The sequence below is a fragment of the Amblyomma maculatum genome, chromosome 11, assembly GCF_055883805.1.
Source record: "Amblyomma maculatum isolate TAMU_Amacu chromosome 11, ASM5588380v1, whole genome shotgun sequence".
Taxonomy (NCBI): domain Eukaryota; kingdom Metazoa; phylum Arthropoda; class Arachnida; order Ixodida; family Ixodidae; genus Amblyomma; species Amblyomma maculatum.
The window spans coordinates 130,243,714-130,267,245 of NC_139354.1; the positions used below are offsets into that span (position 1 = coordinate 130,243,714).

The 23,532-nt window shown below is 43.9% G+C and overlaps 1 protein-coding gene across 2 annotated transcripts; it reads right to left on the reverse strand.

Moving 5' to 3' along the window:
- Positions 1-4,072: 4,072 nt before the first annotated feature.
- On the reverse strand, positions 4,073-12,567 carry LOC146174970 (uncharacterized). Of its 2 annotated transcripts, none has more exons than XM_084584224.1 (4): positions 12,449-12,567; positions 10,628-10,666; positions 7,324-7,521; positions 4,073-4,230 (listed from the first exon to the last, which is right to left on the reverse strand). In XM_084584224.1, exons 1-4 carry the CDS (start codon positions 12,558-12,560, stop codon positions 4,208-4,210), a joined length of 372 nt encoding a protein of 123 aa, XP_084440350.1. In that variant the 5' UTR covers positions 12,561-12,567; the 3' UTR covers positions 4,073-4,207. The 2 variants fall into 2 exon arrangements, with proteins under 2 accessions (XP_084440350.1, XP_084440351.1); XM_084584225.1 differs by having other exon boundaries at positions 12,455-12,559.
- Positions 12,568-23,532: the final 10,965 nt, after the last annotated feature.

Genomic DNA, 23,532 nt, shown 5'->3' on the forward strand with positions numbered 1-23,532 from the left:
TTGCTGATGGCAACACAACTACTGTCATTCGTATGTGTACAGCGAGAGTTACCATTGCTGACTGCCACATCCCTGTGCTATTTACAATCCTCACCAGTTGCCCTCATGAAGTTATATTAGGACTCGAATTTTTAACAGAACACTCCGCTCTCATTGACTGTTCTTCTGGACTGATCAATCTAGACCTGCCGCTCTGCCCTGACAACAAAGCTCCTGAAACTTCAACGCTCCGTCTCCGCTCTGCTAAATTTAGTCGCTTACCACCAGAAGCCGCAGTGTATGTGTTGATGTCTCCTTTTCCTTCCGTTCCGGATGGCGACTACGTTGTTTACCCCATAACTGACTTGACACTTGAGCGTAGCATCGCTCTACCTCACAATATAGTGCATGTAGCGAATAACAGCACTTGTATTCCAGTCCTGAACTTCAGCTCTTTTCTGCAAGCTCTTCCTGAGGGCATTTCTCCCGCCGAACTGACCCCATTGTCGGAGTGTGTTGTGGCTGCTCTTTTACGTGACCCTATTGCCGCAGTGCTGACACGACCTGCACCATTCCCACCTCAGGAGGTCCGTATATCCGGCATGGTTGCTCCTGACTTGCGCCCTGATCGTGCTAAAACACTTACGACCCTACTGACACGTACAGTGATATTTTTGATTTTGGTTACCGACCCTTGGGTCAAACGTTCCTCGTTACACATCGCATCGATACCGGCGACACCAGCCCAATTCACAGAAGACCTTACCGAGTCGCCATTTCTGAACGTCGCCTCGTACAAGATGAAGTCGGCAAGGTGTTGGCAAGGAACACTATAGAGCCTTCCAGCAGTCCCTGGGCATCACCTGTCGTGCTTGTTAAAAAGAATGACAATACCTGTAGGTTCTGCGTTGATTACCGACATCTCAACAAAATTACAAAGAAGGACATTTCCCCGCTCCCCAGGATAGATTATATCCTTGACTGCTTGCACAGTGCCAGCTATTTTTCTTCGATTGATCTTCGTTCTGGTTACTGGCAGATCGCTGTTGATGAACGGGTCCGAGAGAAGACCGCTTTCGTCACGCCTGATGGCCTGTACCAATTCAAGGTAATGCCTTTAGGTCTATGTAATGCGCCCGCAACATTCGAGCGCACGATGGATTCTCTTTTGCGCGGTTTCAAATGGACGGCGTGTTTATGTTACCTCGATGACGTTATTGTCTTTTCCTCGACCTTCCAGAGCCATCTCCATCGCCTTGAGGCCATTCTTGGAGTCTTCCGAAGAGCTCGCCTTCAGCTTAACTCGAAGAAGTGTAGCTTCGGCCGACATGAGCTCAAGGTGCTCGGTCACGTGGTCGGCGCACGTGGCGTTCAACCCGACCCAGGCAAAATACGTGCTGTAGGTGCATTTCCTACACCCCGCTGTACCAGTGACGTGCGTAGTTTTCTAGGCCTTTGCTCCTATTTTTGGCGCTTTGTCCCCAACTTTGCGGAGACGGCTCGTCCACTCACCAATCTTCTGAGGAACGACGCGCCATTTCGCTGGAACCAAGAACAATCTCAAGCATTTTCTGCACTCATTGCGGCCCTCACCCACCCACCTATCCTGGCACACTTCAATCCCTCAGCACCAACGGAGGTACGCACCGACGCCAGTGGTTACGGTACTGGTGCCATTCTTGCCCAACAGCAGATGGGTCGCACTCGCGTCATTGCTTATGCCAGCCGCCTCCTTTCTGCGGCTGAAAGGAATTACTCGATCACAGAGCGTGAGCGCCTAGCCCTCATGTGGGCCATTACAAAGTTACGCCCTTACTTGTTTGGCCGGCCGTTCTCCGTCATCACGGACCACCACGCCTTATGTTGGCTTTCTACGCTGAAGGACCCTACTGGTCGCTTGGGGCGTTGGGCCCTCCGCCTTCAGGAATACACTTTTTCTGTCGTCGATAAGTCCGGCCGATTGCACGCTGACGCCGACTGCCTCTCCCGCAATGCGGTAGACTCACCCCCCACAAGTGAGTGTGACGATGACACATGTGTGTTGGCCATCTCTGACCTTTTAAACATTCGCCATGAACAGCGCTTAGATACCAAACTTTGCAGTATTATCAATCGCCTCAGCACTAATCACCTTGAGACTACCCTTGCTTTGTTCGTGCTCCACCACGGCACCTTACACCGGCGGAATATGCGACCAGATGGCGCCGAGCTTCTGCTCGTAGTCCCCGAACACCTGCGCGCCACCACAGCAACTGCACGACGTGCCCACTGCGGGTCATCTTGGTCTATCTCGCACGTACGACAGCGTCCGCCGCCGTTTTTTTGGCCGGGCCTCTATCGCTCTGTTCGTCGTTACGTGGCTTCTTGTGACCGGTGTCAGCAACGGAAGAAGCCATCGGTGGTGCCTGCTGGATACCTGCAGCCGGTCGACATTCCAGTAGACCCGTTTTCCCGAGTTGGCCTTGATCTCCTCGGGCCTTTCCCACTCTCTTCGTCGGGGAATAAATGGATTGCAGGGGCCACGGATCATACTACGCGCTATGCTGTCACCCGTGGCGCTGCCAAATGCGCCTAAGAATTGACGCGTTTGAATTGTGGTGCTGGCGAAGACTCTTGAGAGTTCCTTGGGCTTCCAGAAGATCAAATCAGTCGATATTGTCGACCATAAACCCTGACTGCTCATTGGAGGGTAAAGTTCTAAAGTTAAAGCTCAGCTACTTTGGTCATCTGATGAGAAGAGAGGAGTCGCTGGAGAAAGATTTGATGTTGGGAAAGGTTGAGGGTCGCCGGAGAAGGGGTAAGCAGCGAATGCGGTGGTTAGATGGCATCCTCGAGGCACTGCAGATGAAGTTATGTGATGTTAGGAAGATAGTGAGAGACCGGAAAGCGTGGCGTGACATGGTCCATAGGGTCACGAAGAGTCGGACACGACTGAACGGCTGAACTGACGCTGTCACCCGAGCGATACCCACCAGCTGTGCAACTGACGTGGCTGCGTTTCTACTCCACGACGTCATCTTGCTCTATGGTGCTCCACGTCAGCTGCTCAATGACCGTGGCCGTTGCTTTCTTGCTCGAGTAGTCGACGAAGTTCTCCGGTTCTGCTCCATTAAGCACTATTTCACCACCGCTTGCCATCCACAAACGAACGGCGTCACCGAACGCCTCAACCGCACGCTCACGGACATGTTGTCAGTGTATGTATCGGATGATCACCGTGACTGGGATGATACTTTGCCGTTTGCAACGTACGCATATAATTCCTCCCGTCACGACACAATGGGCTAATCACCCTTCTATCTTCTATACGGCCGCGACCCTCCCCTTCCGTTAGACAGCGTACTGCCTCCCACCGTAAATGCCAGCTCCTATGTTCGTGACGCCATATCTCGAGCTGACGCCGCCCGGGTTATTGCTCGCCGCCGGCTAGCTTCCTTCCAAAATTCCCAGAAACGCCGCCATGATTCTCGTCACCGCGACGGCCACTACTCTCCGGACTCTCTCGTCTTGATCTGGCCTCCCGCTCGTAGAGTTGGGCTGTGTGAGAAGCTCTTGCCACGCTACGCAGGACCCTACCGTGTCTTACGGTCAGTCACTCCTGTGACATATGAGATCACCCCTGTGCATCCGCCGCAACAGTCCGCTGTGCCACGTATCGAGATCGTTCATGTCGCCCGAATGAAGCCGTACTACACCTGCAGTAGTTCGACATGTTATGCAATTTTTTTGAAACGATAATTAGGAACGATGTTATTTTTCCTGCCAAATGCTAAAAATCAATTTTATTCTGCTGCTCATTACAATTCTAGCTTTTTTTTTTCTGCGTGTACTGCAGAGCCGTGTAAATTATTTTATTTCAGTCATAGTAGTGGTAACAAGTCCACTCCTCCTTATCTCTTGCGTTCACGCGGTTTTTGTAATGTGTACTGACAAATACGTCAGGAAATGTGACCTCTCATCTTTACCACACATTTAAAAGAAAAATGAATGATACAAAGTTGTGGAATAATCCATTTTGTGCGCTAAATATTTTTTACTATTCACTACGGGTGAGTCTAAAATTTTCAGGTTAAAATTTAAGATAGAACAACTTCTATGCGAAATAAATCCACACAGTATGCTTTTTATATGTTTTATTCTCAAGCCATAGTACATGTTTACAGCAAATGTCACTGTCGAAACAGCTTTGAGTACACCAGCCTGGCGCAGAGGCTCAGTGCTCTTCAAGTTAACATGAAGGTCCCTGAGTGCCTAAAATATAACAAAAATTTCATGATGTAGTTTCCTTTTTGACACTGACAAATCATATTACCCATTATTTTTAAAGCGCTTAGCTAGGAGTAAATAGCATTTGTGCCGGTGAGAGAATGCAATATGCTTAAAAAGGTTTATCAGGGTACCCCTGCTTGTTGTCTGTCACCAGACGAGACTTTTCGACAAGATATTCCTTAGATTTTTTTTACAAGCAATAAGACTTGAATCATTGAGTAATGCCAGAAATTCCAACAAACTCTGCCGCTGAACTGAAATAATTTACTATTTACGACAATGAGGTTGGCCTCCGTGCATATTCTCCTACGATAGAAAAAGCGAAGTTCCACATATTATGTAGTGTGCATTGCATTACTGCAAATTTCGTATGAACAATGTAACTGTGCTGTCTCTAGAGGGCAACAACTCGTATCCAGCTTCCGATATTCTGCGCCTGTATATGTCAATTGTAATGTTTATTCGGAGAGAACTAAGTATTTGTGGTCATTATCTGAGTGAAACCAGAAGACACAAATGTTTAGGTTTCTGAGGAGAAGGAAGCAGGCGATAAAGGCCACATTAACGCATGTATATCCTTCCACGCAACTGAAATGCTAAACTGCATCGCACGAAACACAACTTAATGAAGGGAATTCCTCGATTGTACAGCCTGGACAATGAAAAGTTTGTCTGAGAAAGTTTTTGGCACTTGGTGACTGTGGAGTGCGTTTGTTGTCATCGCTTTTTAGGGCTCTGGGGTTCTTACTATAATTAAACATATACGTAGATTAGTCGCTGCAGGTAAAATGTGCTTTGCAATCAAATTAATTGGATTCTTGTCAAGAATTTTTGTCGGTGGGGTTTCTGCTATAGCTTCCTTTCAGCGGACGGAAGTAACTAAAATATTTCCCATAGGAGACACTTATGGCCGCTGATTTGGCGAAACGTATACTACTCAACTTGGCCATGCAAACCGCACTAGAGAAGTAAATGATCAGGCTGGTATATATTGGGAATAAAAAAAGCAGCGTTATATTCGCTGATTTACATTGCTGTTTGGAATGCCCGCCGCTTTCATGTACAATTTTCGCACGTTGGATTTAAAACTGAAGGCACTAGAGTTCCCCCATTTTGCAGACGCTTCTATTTTACCTGCTGCCTAAAAGAAAGCGACGAATAAAAGATACGAATTGTACATTTTGTATTCGACATTCCTCCCCAGATGCGAGTAGGTATGCCCGCCGGTTACACAAAACTTGAAAACCGGTCTACAGGTGCGCATGTTAGGAGTGTCCCTTAAATCATTCGGGGTCTTTTCAAATCCAACATTTGCGAAACTTTACTCTAATTTTCAATGGGCTACAGTTCAAATTTGTGCTACTGGAAGATAGTGTAGGAGAGCCATTAACATCGGTTCTGTTTTTTTTTCGTCTGCCACTAATTTTTGTTGCTTTCTTGTGAGGTGATGCGGCATAATGAAGATTTTGGACCTGATAGCTACTGCCGTTCAACTGGCGAAATTATATGGGGAAATTCGGGTAATTAAGGCTTTAAAACTTGCGTCAGTTTTCCCATTCAGCTGCTTCGTCTACTAACGTTCTATATTAGTACTTGTGAAGATTCAGAAAAGACTATGGAAGCTGCGAATGCTGCTCGCGCACTAATACTCGCACAGAACAACCATGCACCGGTATCTGTTTAACAAAGGTGAGCAAATGGTCATTGTGCGCTCGTTCTCTACTCGGTCTATATGATCGCTAAATGCTCACACTACTTTAAATCTATCCAGATACGCATGCACAAACTACGATAAAAAATGTCTGTACCATGAGAAAGTTTGCCGCATCGATTTAGACATTGAATCATCAGCTGCGTCTCTAGTATGCGTGTGTAGAAATTTGAAGTGGATTAGAGAAATCCTGCTATGCCCTGACCCTCAATTTTTAGACGCAACGGGGACGGATATTCATGAAGACATACAAAACATCAGGGGCTTTATTATGAGATACATAAGAAAGGCATCAAAAGCAGCTGACAAAAGGAAAACATAGAAGACTTTTGTTTTTGATGTTTACGAACCTCATAACCTGAATTGCTTAATTGATAACCAACTAGAAACTAGAAGTAAATCAACCACATGTGATACTTTATCCGACTGGCGGTATGTGGGTCTATTATTCTTTATTTCTAGTGAGCTTTCTCCGAGAAAAACCTATTACATCCAGCTAGTCAGCCAGAGGACAATGGTTCGAGCCTTGCATCAATGGCTGCCTTTGCATGGAGGGTAACAGCATGTATTTCGAGCACTAAATGACACCGTGCTCGTTGTGGGATCGAAGGTAGTCGAAATATCTGGATCTGTGCCGTTCTCAATTATTTATGTCCTCATATTGTCCCTGATGTTATATGAAAAGCGATACGCAATATAGCGAGAAAAACTCGTAGGTGCGGGATATACAGAGGGAAAATTTGAAAATGAAAAATTGGACCCACATGTATAATCTAAGAAAGGCAGGATTATAGGCGTTATAAATTTCTTATTTTTGTAATATACAATCTAACGCGTTTATACAGAATTGTGTTAGATGTAGGTAAAATTCACCACACTGTGGCCATATGATACCAATTTCTCAAAACACTAATTCAGCAAGTGTTGGTCTTTTATAAGTACACTTTGTCAAGGTACATAGTGAGTACTGAGTGTTACAACTCGCTTCTACTCAATCCGTACCTGCAAGTATGCGCGTTAATTTCTCTAAATTCTTAGCGACGGTGCTAGAATTTGAATTTGGAATAATGATTGCGAATGGGGTTGAACTTTTTTATTGTTCTGAAACTGTTCAGAGATTATAACCTCTTTGAATGGGCGCTCGAAGTTTATTGTCCCATGTTGAAACAAATATTCATAATAAATTTTGTTTATGTTATAACCGCAAAGGAAATTTATGTTCACAATATTAGCAGCCTAAACTTACTTTACCATCAAGCTCTTCATAAAAAGATAGAGCTGCGTCAAATTGAAATCATACAATAAGACATTGAGTGCAGACTCATAGCGCAGATAGAAGTGCTGAGAGTGCTTAACCTGCTTACCAGATGTATACTCAGAGCCTGTATAATTTCTTTCCTTCAGAGGACGCAAGCATATGGCTCTGCAATCCCTTCTTGTGTAAAAGTTGTTACAGCCCCTGTCACTCCCTAGAAAATTGCGACACTTTCTCTCTGTGTGATTATAGAAATAACGCAATAACTTTCCCCTTCCGTCTCGCCTTGGCTTTTCAGAAAAACAGTCTGAAACAGAATAAAAAATTACATTCATCAAGAGTAAGCTTAAATTTCTTCCATCTTGAGTATTGAATTCATTCATGTGAACAGCGGGACTCTTTGCGGTCTCGAAGGTCTGTTTTATTCATGATGCCTGATATGAAAAAATTGGGCTATATATTATATCAAGAATTGTTTCCGAGTACCGATATTTTCCGCGTATATTCGGCATGGTTTAAAAACGGAGTACGCGCTTTTAATATCCCTTGAAAATAATTCTATGAGTGCTGACTGGGCAGAGCTCTCAGTGTTTACAATTTCGTACTTAACCATATTTACACTGGGCTGCAGCAGCAGCAGTATTTCAACTGCCTGATATAATGCAGGCAGCCCATTGCGCATGCATACAAAAATTTAAGCACGCCTGTAATCTGTGAAGCGTTTATGGGTCACAGGTATTCTAAAGTTATGATTTTCGGTATTAGTTTGGTTTGGTTTTGTGGGGTTTAACGTCCCAAACGACTCAGGCTATGAGAGACGCCATAGTGGAGGACTCCGGAAATTTAGACCACCTAGGGTTCTTTAAAGTGCACTAACATCGCACAGCATACAGGCACCTTGCTTTTGCCTCCATCGAAAAGCGGCCGCCGAGGCCGGGATTCGATCCCGCTTCCTTGGGCACAGTAGTGGAGCGCTGTAACCACTGCGCCACCCTGGCGGGCTCGGTATTAGTGACCGTAATTGATTACAATGCAAATTCATACATATAAACGGTGCGGATTACCAGAAGTCGGAAACACTCATATTCATTTTTCTTTATTCGTTAGGAATGTATCTTTGGGCACGCTTTCTCAAAAAACAACGTGAAAATTCTTTACCCAGGATAACGATGAACATTTTCGCTTTAAAAGCTAACAAGCACTAGCATTATTACAGAATATCACATTTCTGTTTCCGAAGCAATATATGTATGCTTCACGGAATAGAAGCCGATCTCGTGCCAAAAACTTTGATACATTTATTCTCCCTTGAAACGTTATTACTATTTTGCTTTAACCCTGTCCTGCGAGTAGTCGACAGAACTTGGGAAGCTGAAATGTGCTTTGTACTTTCTTGCAAAACTTCGCTCAGCTAACGGGGTCTACAAAGCCTAATAAAGGATGCCACGCAATGTTGCAATGCTGGCTTGGATGTACGGGTGCCACTTACAACAGGCTCAAAATTCTTGACCGTGTCCACTAAATATTCTCATTTATTGTGGGTTCACCACGCAGTTCTGACATTTGCCCCTTGCACTTTTCGTGACAAAAATTCGGATATACGTTCTGCGAAACTGCTAATCGGCAAACAAGTCATTCAAGCAAATCGTCTTGGTAAATATTCCTTAATCCCTTCTTATCTTTTAAATGCTGCGTTCACGTGAAGCTGATATTTTCTTTCTGTCGTTTAAAAAAATAGACCCGACTTAGGCAGGGCCTGCGCTGCCCTTACACATAGAGAATGAGATATGCCTACTAAAGATCAGTGTACAATATTAAAGCTTCTTATTATCATGCAACGATAGTAATAAGTCAGAAAATGGCATTGTCTCATCGACATTTCTGGTGCCGTAGATAAAAAAAGCCATGTGTGCTAAAAGTGGATTCAGTAAACAAAACAATATTGCCTATAATGTGCATACATTGTGGGTTTTCAAAATCACCGCTGAGTTTCGCTCTTTAACAACAAAAATCCAACTTTCAGTGTTGGAGATTCAAAAACCACACCAGGGAAGCTGCAGGAATTGAGTGGTTTTTAATGATTGTACCAAAAGACAAACTTAATCTATCCATTCTCAGTTGCATGACCCGTCTAAGAAACGTGCGCATTACATTAGTGCAGATTATTGCTTAGTAGTTTAGTGTATTCAGCCTATAAAATTCAAAAATGGGTGCTATATCTTCGGCGTCATTCATCGTGATCATGACTTCGTTCACGGATAAGAAATCCTGAGTCTCTACTGAGCGTATAGGTTGATATAAACATAGCTCATTGAATATACAAAGCAAAGTAAAAAACAATTAAAACGACGGCATTAGGGAACTATTGTTACAGGTAAACCGGCGCGGTTTGCTTCTTCAGGAAAGAAGCATGTTTCGTCATTACGTCATTGCGTCACAGCCACGTAACGTGCAGCGGTAGTTTCTAACAGCACACAAAACCCGCTTTAATCTTCACATCAAGCAGTAATATAATAAATCAAACGCACCATGCAATGAAAAACTCTGATTGCATTATGTTTTAAACATTTAAACTTTGTTAAGTTACTGCTTTTGTTCATAAATGTTACTATTAACAGGAAGGATTTGAGCATTGCAGACATAGGTTGCTGTGCTGTCGCGCAAGGCAGTTTGAGCGGTTTACAAAGAAGCATGTTTGCATGCTTTATTTCGTGGAGCCTTTCAGGTAGACCCCGCCGCGATCGTGCTGCAGCAGTTAAGGAACTCGGCTGCCGTGTTAGAGAATGCGGCATAGAATCTCAGCTGTGGCGCCGCTTTTCTTCGAAGGCGTAAAGCAAGGTACCAGTGTGCTGGTGCGATGTCAGTGTACGTTAACAAACCCCAAGTGGTTGAAATTTTCGCATCTGCGTTCTACAGCGTTCCTCATAGCAAAATAACGGCTTGAGGGGCTAGTTGGTGCTGCATAATACCCAGAAATGTGGCGCAACAAACACAAACACAAGCACTGTGTTTTGTTTGTTGCGTGTGCGCGTGTGTTGTGTCGCTTCGCTTGTGCTTGTGTTTGTTGCGCCACAGTTCTGGGTTCCTCATGGCCTTAGTCGCTTTGGGATTAAGAACCCTGTAAACAGACTTTTCACGCAAATAATTTACTTATGACCGTATTTGAACGCGTATGTCACATTTCATTAACTTTCATCCGAGTAGTAATTAGTCGAACAATTAAGCGCAAGACCCCGTATTCTACTGTAGACACAGACCGCAAGAGATGGCAGTGAATGTCAACCTCTGTGGGGTGGTATTATTGTTTGATTTATTATGTTCGAAGTTTTTGCAGACCACTCTGTTTCGGCGTATAGTTCTAATATGAATTCGACGAATATATCATAATATATGATATCATTCATATCACTTACCTTTAGGGTATTCACATGTATTGTTTTGATCTTTCAAATCTGAAAGCAAGAAGGCATAAATTCGTATTGATACATGATGATGCGCCTTCTAAAAAATAGGAGTTTCGAGTCTCTTTTTTGAAACGTAGTCATATGGCGCCGCACTAAACGCATGAATTAGAATTTCTATGAAGGGTTATTCTCCTAAGGCATTCCGCGTTTGAGATAAATAATATTGTTACGGGATAGTTCAGCTTGTAGCAGAGGGCGGACACCGAAGACAAGGCTTTCAAACAGATGTTCTCTGTAGGCACCAGCCGAAGCTGTTAAACGTCTTCTTCTCTTAAAACTCACGAGAGTCTTCTTCTTCTTTCCTTATGCATATGCACCGCCTAATGTGACACTACCCCGCCGGCTGAAAAGCACCGTCCGGTGCGTACTAGCGTCCAAACCAGGGTCCATGTAGTACGGTTTTAGGCGTGCAACATGGACTGTCTCGGTGCGTGGTGTAGAGGCATGGCGGACGGGATGCAAGGGCACAATTTCGTATGTCACTGGTGTCACTTGTCGTAAAATACGGTAGGGTCCTGTACACCGGGGCAAAAGTTTTCCGAAAGGCCAACGCGGCGACCTGGAGTCCAAAGCAGCACGAGAGAGCAGCAAGAATACTCGGTGTTGCGATGACAGGAATCATAGCGACGTTTCTGGGAGCGCTGAGAGGCTGCAAGTCGGTTGCGAGCAACAACGCGGGCAGCATCAGCTCAGGCTATGGCGTCACGAGCATATGAGCTGGCAGTGGTGACAGACGGGAGCAGGCTGTCAAAAGAAAGCAGAGGTTCACGGCCATATAGAAGATAGAAGGGGGAGTATCAGGTAGTGTCGTGACGCGACGAATTGTAAGCGAATGTCACAAATGGCAGCGTTATGTCCCAGTCACGGTGGTCATCAGAAACGTACATAGCCGACATGTCAGTCAGTGTCCGGTTAAGGCGTTCGGTAAGCCCGTTCGTCTGTGGATGGTAGGCACTCGTGAAAGAATGACGAACGTTGCACAGCCGTAGGATCTCGTCGACTATACGAGCCAGAAAGCAACGGCCACGGTCGGTGAGCAGTTGGCGGGGAGCTCCATGGACGAGTATAACGTCGTTGAGGAGGAAAGCAGCGACATCAGTTGCACAACTGGTTCGTATTGCTCGTGTGTCCGCGTAGCGTGTGGTGTAATCAGTGGCCACGGTAATCCATTTGTTCCCCAATACGGACAGTGGAAAAGGCCCTAGAAGATCCAGACCCACTCGAGAAAATGGGTCTATGGGGATGTCGATTGGCTGCAGAAGTCCAGCTGTTGAACGTCGTCTTCTCTCAAACTCACGAGAGTCTTCTTCTTTCCTTGTTCGTATGCACCGCCTAATGTGACGATATTGTTGGGTTCTTACTTCTCAGGCATCATCAGCAAAAACCGTTATCATGCAAATAATTTATGAAGAGTTATGAGCGCATGACAGTGTAATTTTTATTTTTATTTTATTTGTTTTACATTAAATGTTAAATTTGCAAATCTGTTCTCAACACTGCAAATACAACTCTTAGACGACATTTCCGTATTGTGAAAAATTTCAATCCCGTGCAAAACTTCTTGCTGTGTATATTGGAGTGCTAGATTTCAAGTGTGCAACAAAAATGCAGGTTCTTCCCAGATATGTCGAAAATGCAATCAATCTAAGGTATAAAAATGGTTAATCTTATAGACACTTTCTAAGCCAGCATTTAGAGCCGTACTCAAAGCGTTAAAGTTTCAAGACGTATGTTTAACAATTCAGAAAGTAGAATTAGTGTAAAACCCACTTGTACCAGCTAGTCCTTCGGCAAGGAGCTGAACACTCATTCCGGCAATGAAAAGTATAAGGATACCAAAGCTTTGGGACATCATTCCGCTCGATATGAAAACTGGAGACATCAGTGATAGGCGTTGATTTTTCAGGCCTTTAAATACAAATAGTTCCTAAACAATAGAAACATAAATGATCAAAAGCAAGTGTAGGAATACCACACCATAGAATATCGTTGGTAGAGAAAGGTCACCATGTTGTTGGCCTCAAAAATAAGAAAGGTGTGATGGCAGGACCTTTCATTGTACAAATAATCATTTTCACTAAAAGGTTTTCTCCGCATTGTCATAAGGAATCTGACTTTCTCTGCAGTAATTTTTATTCATTTATAGATTAGGCAGCCCTTGATGGAGCGTTTGCAGTATACTTACTATATGGTAGGCTGCGTTTGTGTGAATATCGTCGATTATGATAATTTCACAATGTGTATGAGCGTTCCTGACTAAATGACAGCTATTGAGCAACTGCAGGAATTAAGGCTGCGTACTTTATAGCTGATTTTTGGAGTATTTTTAATCTCGTAAAGCACCCAAGCGTTTTCAGTGCTTTAGTGGAAACGAAATTATTCCGCTTTGTCCAGGATTTTTCACTGGATAACATAAAAAAACACAACCCGTGGATTACACGAGATGTCATCCACGCTAAACGCAGGGTAAAACGTCTCCGAAAAACATTGAAACTGCTTCGTACGACAAAAAATAGAACCAGGCTTAGTATCACTATCCGCCACATGAAGTTAAAAATAAAAGCTGCCAAAAAGAGGGTTTTTACCCACACTCTTCCCAACTTCCTAAAAAAGTTCTCCTAAAAAGTTTTGGGAATACCTCAACCCTAAAGAAAATCAAGTAAACTTTGCCGCCGATGAAGAAAGCCAAACTAGCGCAAACAAGCTGTACAGCTACTTCCGATCTGTTTTCACGAGAGATAATGGCAGCTGCCCAGATCTAAACCAGTGCAGTTTGACAAATCGCTTAAAACCACTATCAGTGACGGAATCGGGAGTACTAAACCTTCTACTAGACCTTGATGTTAAGAAAGGGATTAGGCCTGATAACTTACCGAATGTTTTTCTCCAACGGTACTCACAATGGGTAGCGAAATACTTATGTGTATTGTACGACAAATAACTCACAACTGGTAAATTACCAAGGGAACGGAAAACCGCAAAGGTCATTCCTATTCACAAATCTGGTAGCAAAGGTGATATTTCTAACATTTGACCAATATAACTTGTACCGCCTGCAAACTTCTAGAACACATAATACTAAAACACTTGAACACACATCTTGAGCAGGAACATCTGTTATCACTCTTTCAGCATGGTTTCCGCAAGGGGCAATCAACCGTCACCCAACTACTGGAGCTAATACACGACTTTTCCCTTAGCATTGATAACCAGAAACAAATCGACCTCATCTTTTTAGATTTCTCCAAAGCTTTCGATCGTGTTTCTCATGTAAAACGTATCAAGAATTTAGCTTCCATATTCGGTGATAACCCTGTCATAGATTGGATCCAGGACTATCTAACAGATCGTCACCAGTTTGTCCAAATAAATAACCAGAACTCACAAATAGTACCTGTTTCATCTGGAGTACCGCAAGGTTGCGTACTGGCGCCAATATTATTTTTACTCTTTATAAATGACCTTCCCAAAAATATTCTCGTAAATATCAGGCTTTTTGCAGAATACTGCATCCTTTATCGTGAAATTATTTCCTCTGAAGATCATATAGCTCTACACAACTCACTGGAAACAGTGTCACAGTGGTGTACAGAGTGGCAGATGGTGCTAAATGTTAATAAATGTGTATTCCTGCCGATAACAAGAAAAAAGAGTGCCTGCATTTTCCGTACAGTATAAGCAATACTTTACTAACCCGAAACAGCGAACACAAATATCTTGGCCTGATAATCACGCATAACCTAAGATGGAACTCGCACGTAAATACCGTAACAGCAGCTGCTACACGACAGTTATGTTTTCTTAGACGTCGTCTCTGAGACGCACCACCCGAAACTAAAATGTTAGCTTACAATGCCTTTATAAGGTCAACAGTAGAATATTCAAACGTCGTATGGTTCCCGGCAACTAAACAAAACATAAAAAAACTAGAAGGAATACAACGGAAGGCGATAAGGTACATCTTTAACAAATATAAAATGACTGACTCGCCAACTCACCTACTTAAGAAAGTCGGCATGCTGAGTTTGGAAAAACGCGCAGTACTAGCACGTCTGAAATTTCTGTATCAACTCGTGCATAACCACTTTAATATAGATACATCAAAGTACATTGTCATCAAAGATACAATTCTCACGTATTGTAAACACTCTTTGACTATAAATGAATTTTCTTGCCATTGTGACAGTTTCAAAAACTCATTTTTCCCCCTTGCAATTAGACAGTGGTACACCTTGAAACCATCAATAACACAAAGTTCAACACTTGATGAATTTGTAAAGCTAGTGGAGGATCATTTACACACAAATTCATGAATGTTCATCCAAACAGTTTCCTTCTCAGCATACGTTGATAACTTGCAAATTGTACTAATCCCTTATTGATTTGTTATTTCCATTCTGTGTCCATTCATATACCTTTTTCCTTGTTTCCATGTATTAATAGTTTACTGTACTTTTTACTGTACACTGATCATTGTCTTGCTTCGTTTATTTCTGACCGCAATCTTCCTTTCATTTGAAATGATTGTCCCTGCCTTTGAACATGTTCCAAATATTGTCTGACTTTTTGTATGCGTTTTGTGCCCTGCCTGTAACGATCCCGCCCGGGATTGACAGTATTCCTAAATAAATAAATAACGGCGGATTCTTGTATTCAAAACTACTTGGTGATTGTGAATTGTTGGAAACGCAAATAAAGAGTAACTCAAATGGCTGTTAATAAAAGGCATCACTAAAAATTTAACCAAATTTATTTTCACAATTCATGCCTTCTACCAGGCGCATAACGGGGTCGATATGGATTTCAGTTGCAAGCGAACTTCGCGAGAAAGAATTCTTATATAAAACAAATTTTCGTTCCGCCGGGTGGCGCAGTAGTTACGGTGCTCGGCTACTGTGCCTAAGAACTTTGCCTCGGCGCCCGCTGTTCACTGGGGGTGAAAAGCAAGGCGCTTGTGTCCTGCTTGATGTCACTGGACATCAAAGAATCCTTAGTGGTGGAAATTTCCGGCGTTCTCTGCTACGGCGTCTTTCATAGTGCCACGGATCTCCGGAGAACGCTCAGGCCGAAAATATGAACTAGATATGCCAGCCGTACCCATACGGACGCACGTTTATTACACACACACACACAGACGCTAACACGTAAACAAAATTAACGAAACCTAACACAACCCACCAAGACTTATGATAAACACGATGCTTCACACTAAGGGACAGCATTCCATTTTCGAGTTTACAGTTCAAAGCGGGCGACGCGTTACGTGGGTCCAGGCAGTGGCGTCGGCGTCAAGGTGGTGTTCGGCTTGAAATGAGCTGGTCTTGTTGGCCGTAACGGACGACCGCGTTGAGGTGAAAAACCTGAGCGATGCAGGTGGACGGTGGTACGAGTTTTGGAGGTGCCCCTGGACGAAGCAGGTGGCTGAGTAGTCGCTCAATCCCCGGAACCGGTTCGACAACAGTAGCGATTCACGGTGCAGTGCCATAGAACATGAGGTACAGCAGCCGGCGTTGCTCACTCTCAGCCAAGGCGTCCCTCACCTCCCGGAGCCTCCGCTACTCTGGCTCCTCCCACTCTCCCCCCTTGCCTCTCCATATCGCGCCTTTTTGTAGCCTCTACGTTGATACAAGTCATCCTTATCATCGTCTCCATCGTCTTCTGTTCACCAATCAGTGATTTCCGTGTCGCCGAATACTTCACCTTCATAATCCTTCGTTGGTCCACGTAATTCTTATCACCGTCGTCGGCTTCTTTGCTTTCGCAAGAAGCCTCTGTATTTGGCCTCTTACATGTGATACACAGCCAGAGTCTTTTTGGGACGTTAAACCGCACAATCCAAGCCAAACCTAAAACAAATTCATCTGTCTATGGGCGTATTTACGTTGCAGGCCGAAAACAATCCATCAGGTGAATCATTTTATTCTGAAAACGCGACTATATATTTATGAATTATATGTTCGAGCATTTTACATAAATGTAATAAAATTAGGAGACGCCTGCTTCTGGGAAAGAGAGCCATGGTTAGCCTTGACCACCTAGTAAAGAGCAGAGACATTAGTCTGCCAACCAAGATTCGTATAACTCGTGCTATGGTCTTTCCAGTTGTGATGTTTGGATGCGAGAGTTGGACTGTGAAGAAGGCTGAGCGCCGAATAATTCACGCGTTTGAATTGTGGTGCTGGCGGAGACTTGAGAGTTCCTTGGAATGCCAGAAGATAACATCAGTCGATATTGTCGACCATAAACCCTGACTGCTCATTGGAGGGTCAAACGCTAAAATTAAAGCTCAGCTACTTTGGTCATCTGATGAGAAGAGAGGAGTCGCTGGAGAAAGATTTGATTTTGGGAAAGGTTGAGGGTCGCAGGAGAAGGGGTAGGCAGCGAACGCGATGGTTAGATGGCATCCTTGAGGCACTGCAGATGAAGTTATGTGATGTTAGGAAGATAGTGAGGAATCGGAAAGCGTGGCGTGACATGGTTCATAGGGTCACGAAGAGTCGGACACGACTGAACGACTGAACTGAACTGAATGCTATTCAGAAAGCTTAGTAATAGGCTAAAAGCTGTTTTGCTGCTAGTTTATAACAATGAAAGCACCATTCCAATATTCCACTACAATGTTATACATCGAGCAAACCATAATCGCGTAGGAAACGAGATATGACTTAGGCACGCCATCAGGCAAAATCGCTGTTCGTGTGCAGAGTTTCAGAATCAGATAAAGCACACTCTTCACTAATTCGTATATCGGCAATCAAAGTTGTCTAGTCAAGATGATCATAAAATCAAAAATCGTCATTGTCAAGTGGCAGCACAGTTTAAAAGTGGGCATTGAGTTACTTATTTTTAGCCGATAATCACTTGCTTGAGTACCGACGCTAAAACATAAATGTCGACTGTTTTGTCAAAATGATTACCAAAAGTTTTTGGAACTCATTTCAAGAAAACCACTAATCTGACAAGTTAAAAAACGATCTTTCTACAACTTCGTTAGAATATGATGTTCATCATTTTACCTAAATTTTAGAATGCTTGAAGTATCTATAAAACCAGTTTTGCACCTCAGGGCGTCGAACATGGCCATGATGTAAGGAAATTACCACGACATATAAAAAGGGTATTGGGGGGAAGAAGAGGAGAATTCCAGCAGTTTTTAGCAATGTTTTCCAAGAAGCAGAGCAAAATGTAGATTTCACTCATGTTTGTAACCTTGAGAAAATTAACTGAGGAATTTGCAAGACTATCAGCGATGGAAAATTCACCGGCAGGACTGAGGTCAGCGAATGTAATGAAAGCGTAACCTAGCACAGAAAACGAAATGTTGGAAGAAGTAACTAGCGCCTTCTGTCCAGAAATGCCTTTGACATCCTCGCACTCACAAACGTTTTCAGAAATATCTTATCGAAAAAAAATCAAAGTCGACAAGTGTATTTATGTTGTAGGTTGTTCAACTGACCGTTTCGGCTCGAAGAACAAGGAAAAGTGCATCAACTCGCCACATCTATTTGGTTTCAGTGCTGTAACTGTCTGTTCGTTTGCCGCCATTGGTATTTCCACCAAAACGGGACGTTGTATTGACTTGCAGAGCAGAGACAGTACGAACCGCTGCATGTCTGGAGCGGTGACATCGCGATTCAAAAATTAGATAAGCCGAGTGGAATCCTTGCGCGTTTAAATATTTGATGTGCTGCAATCATATCGTAAAAGAACTGGGGGGGGAGGGGGGGGGGCGAGGAATAATACTAAGTGCAAAATGCTGATTGTTAAGGAGTAGCTAGCATTAAAATGATTCAACCTCTGAGAGAACAAGCTTAAAAGTCACTTGCGTCCAGAGCAAACAAAGAGCGTAACATGCCCTTCTTTTGCCATATTTGTCCGTCCATGATGCCGCCATTTAGCCAAGGGGCAGAAATTGCGAACTGTAAACTGCTGTGTGCAGTAACGTTTTGTTATTTTCACAACATCAGTGGAATAAAAACGGTGTGAGTGAAAATCGCGTATTTATGATTTGTTTCCTCAGTTCTAGGCCTAATCTTTAAAATATTAGCTATCTTCTCACGTGATCCCTTGGCCAGCCAGAAAGCTGCTAACGGTGATGACAACGGTAATGGAGGAGAGGAGGCGGTAGCCGGAACACCAGTGGACACAGGAGAGTAAACAAGTTAATTTTTTAATAAATTTGAAAAATGTTTCAAACATGAAGTCTATTTCAAATAAAATGGGATATAAACGGCCGTCAGGAAGAGAGCCATTGTCGAGAAATAGATGTGAGGCCCCTAAAAGCTTTTTCTTTTGGTTTCATTATCATCATCATCATCATCAGCCCGATTATACCCACTGCAGGGCGAAGGCCTCTCCCATATTTCTCACTTAACCCGGTTCTGTGCTAGCTGCATCCATTTGACCCCTGCGAACTTCTTAATCTCATCCGCCCACGTAACTTTCTGCCGTCCCCTGCTACGCTTTCCTTCCCTTGGAATCCAGTTTGTTACTCTCAGCGACCATCGGTTATCCTCTCTTCGAACTACATGCCCTGCCCATGTCCATTTCTTCTTCTTAATTTCTACTAGAATGTCGGTAACTTGAGTTATTTCTCTGACCCACTCAGCACGCCTTCTATCTCTTAACGTTACCCCTACCATTTTTCGTTCCATAGCCCTCTGGGTTGTCCTCAACTTAAGTAGAACTCTCTTGGTTAGCCTCCACGTTTCAGCGCCATAGGTGAGTACAGGTAAGATGCAACTGTTATATACTTTCCTCTTTAGCGATACCGGTAAGCTACTAGACATAATCTGCGAGTGCTTGCCAAATGCGCTCCATCCCAATCCTATTCTTCTTGGTATTTCCTTTACATGGTCCGGATCTGCGGTTACTACCTGTCCTAAGTAGACATATTCGCCTACTACTTCCAGTACTTCGCTACCTAATGTAAACTGCTGTTCCTTCCCGAGGCTGTTGAACATTACCTTAGTCTTCTGCATATTGATTTTCAAGCCTACCTTTCTACTTTTCCTGTCTAGGTCATCAATCATTATTTGTAGTTCATCTCCCGAGTTGCTTAGCAAGGCAATGTCATCAGCAAATCGCAGATTACTGAGGCATTCTCCATCTACCCTTATCCCTAACTGCTCCCATTCCAAGTCTCTGAATACTTCCTCTAAGCAAGCTGTGAATAGTACTGGGGAGATTGTGTCTCCTTGCCTAACACCTTTCTTTATGGGAATTTTGTTACTTTCCTTATGCAGAACTATGGTTGCTGTGCAGCCACTGTATATATCTTCCAGCACTTTCTCGTACGGCTCGTCTACCCCCTGATTTCGCAATGCCTGCATCACCGCCGAGGTTTCAACTGAGTCAAATGCTTTTTCGTAATCAATGAATGCTATGTATAAGCGCTTTTGGTTTAAGTGAGTTTAAAACAGAAAATATAGAGCTTCTCTGTGATGTCTTTTAAAAGAAGAATGGCGAAAGCCTACCCTTCATCTCCTATCACTTGCTGCTCGTCGTCTGCCTCTCATCGGTGTTCGTGGCAGCGCTACTTGTAATTTTAATTGGAAAGGGATAACTGAGCATATATTCCCACTTCTGGCCCTCAAGGGCCCGCTCGGGGAATTTTAGGGCCAATCCAAAGAAGATTTGGGCTAAGCCTGGGCTAATCTAATTGAAGCTGCCCACTCAAAAGCGCAATAGGTCCCGCATGGGCTAAATACAGGTATGTCCGTGCATTGCCTACATGGGACCCTTGAGGGGTTCTGGAAGGGGAAGGTCAAACAGAAATGTAGGCTTCATGCAGCAAATTGCTGTGCTGCCCCAAACGGGGCTGCCCACTAAAAACATAGATAATTTCCACATGGCCTGTAGCGAGGCAGAAAAGGGCTCCTTCCTGATTCTGTCCGCATTGAGCTCTTGCGGGGCACTTTAGGGCACATCCGAAGCAAATGTGGACCTTAATAGAATAGTAGACGGGCTAGCATAAATGGGGCTGCCTGCTCAAGCACTAAATAGGTACCACCTGTTATGCATCCGGGCTGAAAAGCAGGCATGCCACTTCCCCGCCCACATGGGTAATTCTTGGGCTAATTGCGGGCAAATGCAACATATATATATGTACTCTATGCGGTGAAAATTAGATAAGCCCAATTGAGGCTGACCATGAAAGGCCGCAGTGGGCCCCAAATTGGCCATAGGTGGGCTTACGACGCTAAAACATCGGCACTCTATATTTTAGGAACCATTGTTTTATGTAATTCATCATATACCGGCCGCTAATTACATCTTCTGGATTTTTAACATAACCCCTCTATGCATATCCATGCTATTAATAAAGACTATCAAATTTTGCTCTAAAAACGGCGTTAATTATGCAGTATTGGCAGGAAATATGCTGCCGTAACTGTTCCGCTTTACGAGTATGTACTGAATTACTTCAAAATTTTTCCCACGACATTATTATTCTACATACACCACCGAAATAAATATTCTGACCAACCTTTGGGGGGTGATGTGGGCCAGTCCACATAATTGTAGTGAATTGGGAATAAATTTCTCTTGTGTTACTGAGGGCCGAATGGAAGACAAATAAATAGGGCTGAATGTTTCACACTTGATTAATAGAACTTGGCGAGCCCCAAAAATACCGGATTCAACCCATGAGGGCACCACGTGGGCGGTCCGAAACGGAATGGCCTCCGCAAAGCCCGCGCGGGAACAATTCAGGTATTAGAGGGATTAATCGGCAAAAATTAAACCTTGATCAATGGGGCGGCACTGCCTTCATAAACGTAGGATCCATTAATGATTCTGATATGCGGCGCATATTCAGCTATCTGGGCTGAATGCACGCAGCCCTATTTGGGCTGCCCACACGGATACAGATTGGGACCAATCGCGGCAAAGTTGGGCAGCCGATGCGAGCCCCTTCTGGGTGCGTATCGCGGATCCCGCATGTAAAGAATAACTATTTTAATTCAGTCATCTGAGGTTAATTCAAGTATGAAAGAAGCTGTCCCACTTGAAGACAACAATATACTAATAAACAGGTTGTCAACTTTTTTATTGAAACAACGCTACAAAATGTTTTTGAAAACATGCATCTCGTAAGATTTTGCTGCCAATAATAAGCGGGAATATGATGATAGGAATAGCAGCGATTGCTTGCAGTAAACAAACATTGCGACAAAAAATGGACTGTATAATTGTTGATAAAAGCAACTTTCGGTGAGATCATTATGGGATATAATTTAAGGTCACTATTCCATAGGTATCAATTTTCCATTTCATCTTGTATTTGGATGTCAGCATGACGGCTGCGTCAGACAAACGCAACTAACGCCCAGTCAGAGAAATTGCAGGATAGCAGGTCCCGCCGTTGACAAGTCATCGCTACTCCCCGCAAATACCGGCAAACAGGTAGTTGAGGCATGTAGGTAATGCTGAAATCCGATTGCCTGGTAGTGGACGCTAGAACACTCTGCCTGATTGTCACCCATCAAAAGTAGCCAGGGTAGAATAAATGGATCCGAACTGAATAATGGATACTTAAAAATAGAACCCCAGTGGAGCTGTGAGGACTTCCGCAGTAGCCGCTCAATCAGTAAAGAGTATATGAATGATCGGTTGACACAATAAATGTAGCGCGATTAGCATTGCTTCTAAACGTGACATGAAACGGCTACATTCACTTTCTTTCCTCATATCGTTAGGGTAAGCAGTCTCTAGAAATCATTTAAGAATAAAAAGTAGAATGAAAGCTGCCCTCGCAGCCAGTGGTGCGCCGCCGCCTCTCCGCGCCACATAAAAGTTACAAACCAATTCTAATCAGTCTTGTTGCCTTCAGCCGACATGATCAGCAGCATAATATTTTTGTCATTTCTGACCGAATCGCTTCGCTGCTACTGAAAAGTTTTTTTCTTTAAGCTAGGTAACTCCAAGACAACAAAACTTTGCATGCGAAAGGTCCAAATTGCCGATTTGCGCTACTGGTCGCTTGTTCCTCGAATGGGACCCCAAAACCAGCATGGCGGTTGTTCACAACTCGGCCGCTAGATGACGCTGCATGCACAAAATGGCATGCACTGTCATAACAAATAAGCAAATTCCGGACAGCTGGCGGCAGAGTAAAATAAATTTGATTTATAAAGGGAACGGAGAAAGGATGCACATAAAATGCTACAGGTCGGTTACCATAACATCAGTAATGTACAGGTTAGCCTTGCAGGCGGTGAAATTAAAGGTGCAAGCATGGGTTGAAAGAAACAGGATACTCGGAGAACTCCAAGAACGGCTTTAGAAATGGTAGGCGCTTAGATGATAGCCTGTTCATGCTTACCCAATGCATCGAAATATCTAGAGTGGAAAATAGAAATTTGTATTTTGCCATCCTGGACATAAGCCGGGCGTACGACAACGTAAGCAGGGAACCCCTGTGGAACATATTAAAAGAAGAAGGTATCGGTTATGAGATAATAGAGTTCCTACAGGAAATATACCGGGATAACAAAGTACAAATTACGTGGGAAGGGATAAGAAGTACGGAGGATGTCAAAGTATGCAAAGGATTAAGACAAGGCTGTCCTCTATCACCGGTGCTGTAAGGCCGCAGTGAAAAGCGACTCACACGTGGAGTCGAGCTGGCGGTCGAACCTCCCACGCGCCGAGGCCAAGGAGCGAGCGCTGTAGTTTTTTTTTTCTCCTTTTCTCCCCTTTTCTTGAGCGCAGGCTCGCGGGACGCGTGGGAGGCCTGGTTTGTTTCGTCCTTTCGCCCCGAGGCGTCGCCAAGAAGCGAACGACAGACGCATCCAATTATCAGCCGGGAACAACGGTAGCCCGCTTCTGCGAACCATTTTACGGCCAGC